This window comes from Homarus americanus, unplaced genomic scaffold (assembly GCF_018991925.1).
Source record: "Homarus americanus isolate GMGI-L3 unplaced genomic scaffold, GMGI_Hamer_2.0 scaffold4060, whole genome shotgun sequence".
Lineage (NCBI taxonomy): Eukaryota > Metazoa > Arthropoda > Malacostraca > Decapoda > Nephropidae > Homarus > Homarus americanus.
The window spans coordinates 8,236,727-8,247,072 of NW_024746161.1; the positions used below are offsets into that span (position 1 = coordinate 8,236,727).

At 45.2% G+C, this 10,346-nt stretch overlaps 1 protein-coding gene across 1 annotated transcript in view; it reads left to right on the forward strand.

Moving 5' to 3' along the window:
• Nucleotides 1–9,407, forward strand: part of LOC121878977 — a 32,186-nt gene extending 22,779 nt beyond the window's left edge. The window contains exons 9-13 of the mRNA XM_042385428.1: nucleotides 511–2,690; nucleotides 4,140–4,294; nucleotides 4,865–5,044; nucleotides 6,805–7,033; nucleotides 7,268–9,407. Of these exons, the coding sequence (XP_042241362.1) occupies nucleotides 511–2,690; nucleotides 4,140–4,294; nucleotides 4,865–5,044; nucleotides 6,805–7,033; nucleotides 7,268–8,267 (3,744 nt within the window). The 3' untranslated portion in view covers nucleotides 8,268–9,407. The remainder of the gene's footprint in view (nucleotides 1–510; nucleotides 2,691–4,139; nucleotides 4,295–4,864; nucleotides 5,045–6,804; nucleotides 7,034–7,267) is intronic.
• Nucleotides 9,408–10,346: the final 939 nt, after the last annotated feature.

The following is a 10,346-nucleotide window of genomic DNA, read 5'->3' on the forward strand; positions in this document are numbered from 1 at the left end:
CGGAATGTATCTCTTTGCATGAGAATAAAAGCACAAGTATACACTGCAACGTTTGCAATTGCATGCAATGTGTCTCTCCCCGAGAACATTACACCGTGTGATCTGTGACTCCCGTCTGCAGTACCAACAAAACAATGTCTAAATCTATCAGTATATCTTAGTAACAATAAGAAAGTCTGGTTGGGGAGCGACCAGTGAGGCGGAGGTCGGTCAGGCTGTATCAAAGTATCTTCTGACATTACATTATCTTTATTGAATGAAATATAGATTAAAAAACGATAGAGAAATGGCTGTCGTCTTCTTCATATTTTTTTTTTTTTTGCGTTTTGAACGGTAGAATAACTAAAACAAATTCAAGAAATGAAAATAATATTGCTATTCGGTCATGATGCAATGATATGGCATTTAATGGATGTAAAGAAAGAAAGTTTAGGAAATGTCGGACTGTATAACTGAAAGGCCTTTAGCATATCCTAACATAGGTTGTCTCTCCCTCCCCCAACACAACAGGAGTCACTCAGACGTCTGAAGCAGCAGCATTGTGGTGAAGTCACTTCCCCACAGCCAGTCACCAGCAGTTCACAGGTCGGTCTGGGTAGGCGACGACGGAGGGTTTCACCTGAGATCCTCACCCGTCACCCAGCTGACCCACACACCCCATCTCCGTCACCTACCGTCCCAAGGCGTCACCTAGTTAATCCACACCTCTCATCTCCGTCTCCTACCGTCCCAAGGCGCCACCTAGTTAATCCACACGCCTCATCTCCGTCTCCTACCGTCCCAAGGCGCCACCTAGTTAATCCACACCCCTCATCTCCGTCTCCTACCGTCCCAAGGCGCCACCTAGTTGATCCACACGCCTCATCTCCGTCACCTACCGTCCCAAGGCGCCACCTAGTTAATCCACACCTCTCATCTCCGTCTCCTACCGTCTCAAGGCGCCACCTAGTTGATCCACACGCCTCATCTCCGTCACGTACCGTCCCAAGGCGCCACCTAGTTGATTCACACGCCTCATCTCCGTCTCCTACCGTCCCCGGCCGTCATTTAGCAGATCTTCATGCTTCATCTCAGTTTCATCAACCTCCGCTGACGAAGGGGTACAACAGTGTAAAATCTACCTCAGTCGGTCATGGTGCTTTTCACCCGACCTTACCCGTTAGTGCTCATGAACGGGAGCGCCATAAACACACTCATTCTCCTTCATTTCCTCTTTACTATCCACCTCCCTCTCCTCCTGCACAGCGAGATGTGAGTAACAGGGATCTCTCCGCCTCACTGCTTGCTAAAGAGGCAAAGAACTTGTTAATCGAGCAAACAACAGCGATTATTGGAGTTGGGGAGGCCGAGGCGGAGTTTAAACGCCAGGCCGGAGGATTGAATCACCGAGGAAGTGAAACACGCAACGTAAACAAAAATTTTGTCCACACTGAGAGAAGTAACGGGTGGCGTAAAGCCGGTGTTATGAAGCCTCGACTAAAACGACCGCTCATCAACCCGTGTAAGAGTGGTCGCTGCCTCTACGACCAACATCGTCGTCCGGAGCGAAACAATTTAGTTTTGATAGCCACTAAAACTCCGCTCACTCATGAGGTCGCCGACGGGACTCCCGCCTACAGCCCCAGTACAATAGGTCGTCGTCTCGTAGACGATATCGCAGGAACCAGTGAATTTCTCGTGGGATTAGGAGAGTTGAGGAAAGTCCCTGTTGATATTTATGGTAGAGGGGTGGCCATAGACGGGGAGGATGTACAGGAAAGAAGAAACATGATGAATGCTAAATCGGACGTTCTCGCGACCTACAGGACGATAAGGGTTGACGAACGAGGAGAAGCTAGTTATCCTGCTAGACGAAAAAGTGAGAGGAAGGAGATAAACGTCCACTCGGCCTTCAGGTCATCAAGGTCAGCCCGCTCAGAAGGAACGACGTATCCTGCAGTTAGAGATGACAAGGGAAGATCGACTCCAACAAAGACTCCTGATGTTAAACGAGAAGACCCCAGGGATGTCAGAACCACTGGCCACGGCTTTGGTGTCAGTGACGGAGACTTCTCAAACGTGGGCTTCGGTAAGATGGATGGGTTTGGCTTGCCACCGAGCCACGGCTTTGAGATGGACGAAGGATTAGGTGGTGGTCACGACACGGCTTCTCCAGATAGAGGCTTCAACGGAGGCTTCAGTGGAGGCTTCAACGGAGGACCCTTGGATGAGTACGACCCAGACGAGTGTGTCAACGGCCTCTGTCCAAACATATCAAGTCACCCGCGTCCTGGTGGACCTATCTATCCCTATGACGAGGGTCAGCCTTACCACCCTAGCCTTCCTTACGACCTAAACCTTCCCTACGACTATGCCTATCCCTACGACCCCAACCATCCCTACGACCCCAACTATCCCTACGACTCCAACCATCCCTACGACCCCAACCATCCCTACGACCCCAACCATCCCTACGACCCCAACCATCCCTACGACCCCAACCATCCCTACGACCCCAACCATCCCTACGACCCCAACCATCCCTACGACCCCAACCATCCCTACGACCCCAACCATCCCTACGACCCTACTCACCCTTTCCAGCACACAGGAGTCTTTTACGGCGACGCGGGGTTCGGCTCCGTGGTGGAACCTGGTGTGGATAGCGACTCTGGTGACCACGAATCATTCCACACCGAAGTCACCGTCAGGTAAGGTCTCTAGTTTCAATACCTGGTCGGAGTGGAATGTTGATGAAATACCTGTGCTCCTCTCACCTCTTGTCTACAAAGTAGTTATGCGGGGGGAACACCTGTTGTGCCTCCACCTCTTAATTGGTTATATTACACCGACACTGTCAGGTATTAAACCCCTTTAGTACGATGTTAACCCCCGTCATAACACTGAGTAAATCCTTTACTCGATACCGTGATGAATATAATGCTAACCCGCTAAGTATAATGAATTAACACAGTGAGTAAAGCATACAGTACATTATATAAATAGTGACAACACAAATACAATTTTTTTTCCTTTACTTATTTCACTCTCAGTATTTTCCTCCCTTAAATATGTTCCTTGGTTATTTTCCTCTCAGTTGTCACAGAGGCTACGTGAGGGCGACTGCTCCCTCGCCTCCCTCCACTCTACAATAGCCGTTGTCCAAGAAGCCTCGCCTCTGCCACAACTTTACGTTTCCTAATATTTTCTTGAGTTGTCAGTTTTTTTTTCCCTCCGTAATTGTTGTTTTATTGGTGTGAAATTGTTTTTGTTTTAATCGTTGTTTTACTGTGTGCTTCTATCTACTTTTTTTTGGTTATTCTGTTTTAATTGTTGTTTGAATCATCTTCTAATGGTTTGTATCCTCTTCCTGTTAAATGATAATAATAATAATAATAATAATAATAATAATAATAATAATAATAATAATAATAATAATAATAATAATAATAATCCGGCAGCCACTTAGGATTTCACACCTGTCTTGTTACCTCTTGGGAACGGTCAGTCTACTTGAATTATTCCTTAAGACTGTACCCTCAACCTACCCGCCCCCCACTACACGTAACACCTGCTGATCATCTCAAACCAGAAGGATGTTATCAATCTCTTAATTCACTTATACACCTGTTGTTGATTAGTGTGTTTAAAGGTATCTGTCCTTCTCTCTCTCTCTCTCTCTCTCTCTCTCTCTCTCTCTCTCTCTCATCTCAGTTTATATCGTCTTGTAAATTCTTCATCAAACTCTATGACAGTTTGCTTACGGTTCTCATCTAAGTTATTCACTTCACGCACTCAACTTTAAAATCCATTTGCTGTCATGTCATGAGTTTATTTTTTCACACAATGGAGTTCAATTTGTTTGCCGTCGTCTCCGAGAATTGCAACAAAGTCAATTTCAATATTTTACTACCGCCAGTTCCAAGAAGTATTGTTATGTTGTCAATATTGTCGTGTTTTCCATCATCTGTAAATACTTTCAATATATTGATCTATTTACTGTTATTTGTCAACATTTCACGTCATTAATCTATTTACTCTTACATTGAAAAGTCTGATCTATTTTCTATCCTTTCTGGCAAACTATTTCACACTCAAATTCAATCTCCTCGCTGTCACCCGTGAGCACTGATCCATCACACTGTTCCTATCTGCTGCAGCCCGGAGAGGACGGTGTGTCGAGGCAACTTATCCAAGAATTACCGAGACGTACAATGTGTTCCTGAACCAGACGCCTTCAACCCTTGTGAAGATATTATGGGCAACCTCGGACTCAGGGTGGCTGTGTGGCTGGTGGTGGTCACTGCTGTGTTTGGTAAGAGAGAGAGAGAGAGAGAGAGAGAGAGAGAGAGAGAGTAATATTTTTATTTTTTTTTATTTCTTTTATATTTTAATTATGTCACTAAATAACTATATAATCAACTTATGAGTTTAATTCCTTCTCATAAGTATGTCCCTCTCATGTGTCTCCCTAACCCCTCTCATCCCTCTCAAGATAAGTGTCAAAATTTCTTTGGTGGAATCTCTCATCCCACTCATGTGCCACTGTTATCCCCTTCGATCCCTCTCACCCTTCTTACGTGTCCCTCTCATTCCTCTTATACCTCACTCTCACTCATCCTTCTCACCCTACACACGTATCCCTCTCACCCTACACACGTGTCCCTCTCACCCCTCTCACCTTATATAAATCATCCCCTCTCACCCCTCTCACCTTATATAATCATCCCCTCTCACCCCTCTCACCTTATATAATTATCCCCTCTCACCCCTCTCACCTTATATAATTATCCCCTCTCACCCCTCTCACCTTATATAATTATCCCCTCTCACCCCTCTCACCTTATATAATTATCCCCTCTCACCCCTCTCACCCCTCTCACAGGTAACCTAGCGGTGATGGTGGTGTTGATGAGTACCAGATTCAAGATGACTGTATCCAAGTTCCTCATGTGTAATCTGGCCGTGGCTGACCTATGTATGGGTCTCTACCTGTTAATCATCGCTGCCATGGACCTACACACGATCGGGGTCTACTTCAACTACGCTATCGACTGGCAAAACGGTAAGAGAATAAATTAGACAGGTGGTGATTGACAGCTAGAAAAGAAGGAATGAGATAGAGAAAAAAATGAAATAAAACAGATAGAAATGAAGGTAGGGAGAAGATATAGAGTGAATAAAGGAGAGAATAATTGTGAATGAGGAAAGAGAGAAAGAGAGAGAGTGATTATAAAAAGGAGAAAGGTTGTGAGTAAGTGAGAAAACAAGAGAGAGAGAGAGAGAGAGAGAGAGAGAGAGAGAGAGAGAGAGAGAGAGAGATAAGGAATATGAGAACACAAACAGATATAGTAAGAGAAAGATAGATAAACAGTAGGGGGAAATAATTGCTAAGGGCGAGGGAGAGAGAGAAAAAATGAGAGAGAGATAGAGGGAGAGAGAATATGAGATGGAGATAGAGGAAGAGAGAATATGAGAAAGAGTAAAGGGAAAGAGAAAGAAACTAAAGGGAGATAGAGAGAGAGACAGAGAGAGAGAGAGAGAGATAAAGAGAGAGACAGAGACAGAGATCGTTGTACAGGTGTGACTAAGTTTAGAGCCAGGTGAACGCTCGTCTAACATGGGAAGAGAATGCATAGAAGAATAACAGGTGGGTATCTCTCTCTCTCTCTCTCTACTACAACAGGTATGTCCACAGGTACTAACAGGTGTATTGCTACTGTAGGGGATGAAAGTTACTGATAGTCAACCTCACTCTCAGTTGGACTTGGGCAATAACAAGGTGGAGACAGTCCAGTTGTCAACAAAAGTTTTGCTCGCCTAGAGACTCAAAGTTTAACAAGTAAATAATGACGGCAGCCATTTTCCGCACAACTGGAGAGCGATTTTCATTTTGATTTCCGGATCTTATATTAATTTCATCCTAATATTCCTACGTTCTTAAAGATTCCTAAGTTAATCTAGTCATTTTACAGTTAAGACGCAAGAACCCCATCTACCCAACCCGTTTTTAATCTATAGCACTGGACTATAAAACTCGCTTAGCGTTTTATCAACACTCTAGCTGCACGGGAAGCTAGAGACGTTCTCAAATGGCAGTGAGGAAGCTAAACTTATTAGTAATTATCAACATGAGACAAACAAGATGCAGAAGTAAATAATCAAAAAGAATCACGTTTACTTGACCTCCCGCGAATTGTGCTTTTATTTAAACGAATCTAGGTGACTATAAAGGCCTTTCTCCTATGGGTAAAGTGTCGTCGATCACCCTAAACAGTCACCAAAATCACCTGATTAACTTGAGGGTTCTTGAGAATCAGTGAGGACCCTTAAGTGTGGCTGTAAATGAAGGAATTCTTATGCGGATTTATGGTCAGGATTTTCCCTATATAACATCCGAACTCTGGGGGCCATTTGACTCGTGTGTGTGTGTGTGTGTGTGTGTGTGTGTGTGTGTGTGTGTGTGTGTGTGTGTGTGTGTGTGTGTGTGTGTGTGTGTGTGTGTGTGTGTGTGTTTTGTCCTTTCATTATTAGCAGCAGAGAGACAGAGACAGGGAGAGCGGGTGGAGGCGGTAAAAGAAACTAGAAATCATCAATAACTCGCCTGAGTAATTATTTCCCTCTTAGATGTCAACAACTTGTGTTTGTAGAGGAGATGAATTCACGACGGAAGTTTAGTTGCTGACACTTCCTTCCTCTCCCTCCCTAAGGTGTCAGGTGCCTGGGGTTACTGACGGTGTTTGCATTAGACTTGTCCATCCTGACGCTGACGGTGCTGACACACCCTCACTTCAAAGGACTTGACGCTTGCTCTCTCTCCCCCAGGCCCCGGGTGTCAGGTGGCGGGGTTCCTGACAGTGTTCTCGTCAGAGCTGTCTATCCTGACACTGGCGGTGATCACGCTGGAGCGGTGGTACGCTATCACGTACGCCATCCACCTCAACAAACGTCTCAGGTTGTCCGTGGCCATGAAGGTGATGGTGCTGGCCTGGGTGTACGCCCTTACCATGGCTACCTTGCCCATCCTGGGGGTCTCCGGTTACTCCAAGACAAGGTGAGTGAGTGGTATCTTAAACCAAGTTGAGTCGTGGTCACCAAGACCAGGTGAGTAATTCCATATTGACATAACTATTGTGAAATATAAACAAAGGTCCCGGGCGTTGTTCACCTAAACTAACCCAATTAACCCAAACTTAGTTGAGCCAATATTGTTATGACAAAGTCATACATATCTCAGGTAACTTCAGTGAGACAGTAACTATACACATCTATCGTGTTCCTTCCGTAGCATCTGTCTACCTATGGAGACGGTAGACGGAGCCGACCAGACCTACCTCCTCATCCTACTTATCACCAACGGGTTGGCCTTCATGCTCATCTGCGTCTGCTACGCCAAGATGTACTGCTCCATCGCTGGCAACAACCTGGCGGCCAACACCTCCGACACGACGGTGGCCAAAAGGATGGCGCTCCTGGTGTTCACTGACTTTGCCTGCTGGGCGCCCATAGCCTTCTTCGGACTGACGGCGGTCTCGGGTTTTCCTCTCATCAGTGTCACACACGCTAAGTTCCTGCTGGTGTTTTTTTACCCACTTAACTCCTGCGCCAACCCCTATTTGTACGCCATCCTCACCAAGCAGTACCGCCGCGACCTGTTCATCTTGCTGGCGCGTCACGGGTTCTGTACCAAGCGAGCCATGAAGTACAAGGGCGGCTACTCCACCAACACCTGGCTCAACCATCACAATGTTTGTGTCAGTGGAGGTACTGGCGGAGGTAGTGGAGGCCCCAGCAGAAGGATCTCCACCCTCACACAGCTCACCACCTGTGGTGACTGGCGGAGCCGCATCAGGGACGGTTCGGAAGAGTCCCTGGGTCGACAGTGTTCCCCCAGTCGTGCCAGAAGTGTCTCAGCCGAGCTCACGGTCCCGAGTCCCATGACGATGGGTTTGGCCGACCGTCGGCAGTCAGACTTAGGCCGTCGTTTACAGCCCGTAGCAGAAGTGCGTGACGCACGGACGTCTCCTAAACCCTGCACTCAGAACCCCTCCTCGGGTTCCCCCCACCCCATTAAGAACTGCTACGCCCGCATGAGCTTCACCCCCGAGCAAGAGGCGCTGCTCATGCGTTATGCGTTAGACAAACAGCCCAGTGAGACTCCTGCCAATGCGCGGCGAAGCACCACGCCCAACAATAAGGACGAGGCTGTTCCGCTGTCCGTGTACACGCCCACCACGCCCGACACCATCACCACCCCCATATCACCTGAGCTCGATCATTCAGTATAAACCTGTGACAGTGATGCTCAGCCCTCCTCATGTTAACGTGACTGGTGCTGGGAGCACATATCTATCTTAAGCTGTGACACAAACACCTACCGTACTCATAAGTAGATGCATTCTCGTAGCAGTAGATGCAGAGGAAAGAAATTTAACTACGAACGCTTAAGACTCCCGGGTTCTCAAAGGCTCGTATGTTGAATTTCCGTCGTAACTGAGAATGTAAGATCACTGACTGATTTATACTACAACACACGATTTACGTCGAAAATAGCATCGAAATTATACTATCACTCAGTCTAAACTAGCAACGTTCACTTAGCACCAGTTAGGGGACAGGAGCAGAAACACTGTGACTCCTATTCTGAACCCTGGTACTAGCCCCAGAGTCTTGCAAGAGATAAGACTTCAGATCTGTTAGTGATGCTCACGTTGACGCGGGATCAAGTGTCGCCTGGAAAAACACACACAAAGATGGGAGCTTTTCTTTCCACACGTCCGGGAAACATTTTTGTTTTTTCATTCTCTTTGTAAAACATGAGAATGTTGTGGTAGATGTGTAGTGGTGAACGTTGATGATGGTGTCTCACTGTGTCGTATAGTGACTGTGTATGTGTGTATCTTTGTGCGTGTATTAACGTTTTAGAAACCGCCATAACCTCACCTGCTAAAGGACGCTATTACTCCTATTAAAATATTCAGTGCAGAAACTCATACACTTTCTCGGTGATATTATCAGGATAATTTTAGACTGCAGAAACCCTTATAATTTCTCAAATAAATAAAGGGAAAGTTATAAACTGTGTGAGAACTTTTGCAGTCTCTCAAATAAATGAACATATATATGGAAACTGCAGAAACTCTCTATAATTTTCTAAATAAATAAGTAGAGTTATAAACTATGGTGTAACTCTAACAATGTCTCAGCTAAATAATCGAGAAGTTGCAACCTGTGTAGGAACATATACAATGTGTCAAGAAGTGGACAGGTAAATATTACATTAACTAGTAAACTAAAAACTATTGTGAATTGTTTAACTTATGGCAGAGAAATTATTAAAGAGCTATAAGCTGTGTGGAAACTGGTAGTCTCTCTTTCTCAAAAAAAAAAAACTCAGGAAGTTTCAAGCTGTATCGGATGAGAGATCTTACGAACTATGTGGCTGGCGGGCGGTTAGACTCCGATGCACAAATGTTCGCACACTCTTAACTGCTTCCTTCAATACGATACAACTAAGGTCTATAAATGGATTCTACAGAGTACTGGGACTCTATCATAACGATATATTTTGTTTTACATTGAGAAGACAAAGCTAGCATGCTAAGAAAATGAACCAAGGATTCTAGATGAAAATACGATAATTTTTCCAGCACTAATAAGATGGCTGTATTGGTGTAAAATATATTACAAGTGTACCCAATAGTTTCGAACCCCTTTATGCACAGTAGTACTCAGGATTAGATGTACTTAACAGCTTCCAATCCCCTTGTACACATAAATGATTTAGGATTAGAAATGTAGCTTACTAACCATGTACCACTGCTAACACGACCAAGTACCAATCCTCCTAACAAGAAACACTGTATACCATTGGTAACACTGTACGTAACCGATTGTCTACCATTCCTTACGCTACATAATACCAATCCTAACACCATGCACAATGTATACCTAGCACCAATCCTCCTAACATGAACCATTGTAAACCATTGCTCGTAACAGCCTGGTTAAAAAAATCATCTCAGGTTATCAAAGTTACCGCAATAATTCGTTTCCTTGGATGAATACGACACGGAGAAGTTGCATTGAGCCAAGACGATAAAAATTAAAAGATAAACTGACACATGTAGGAACTTTTGAGTATCGAAGTGACGTGAAAGATCTATTCTCCTTTCTCTTAAGACCTTCTCCTTCTACCTCTCACCTGCCACCGTGTATCCCTACCACCTACTTCTTATCTACCACCACTTATCACCTACCACCATTTACCCCGCAAACACCACCTATTACCATGTACCCCCTACCATCACCTATCATCTACCACCACCTATAACTCCTACCACCCTACCCCTATCACCACCTACCTC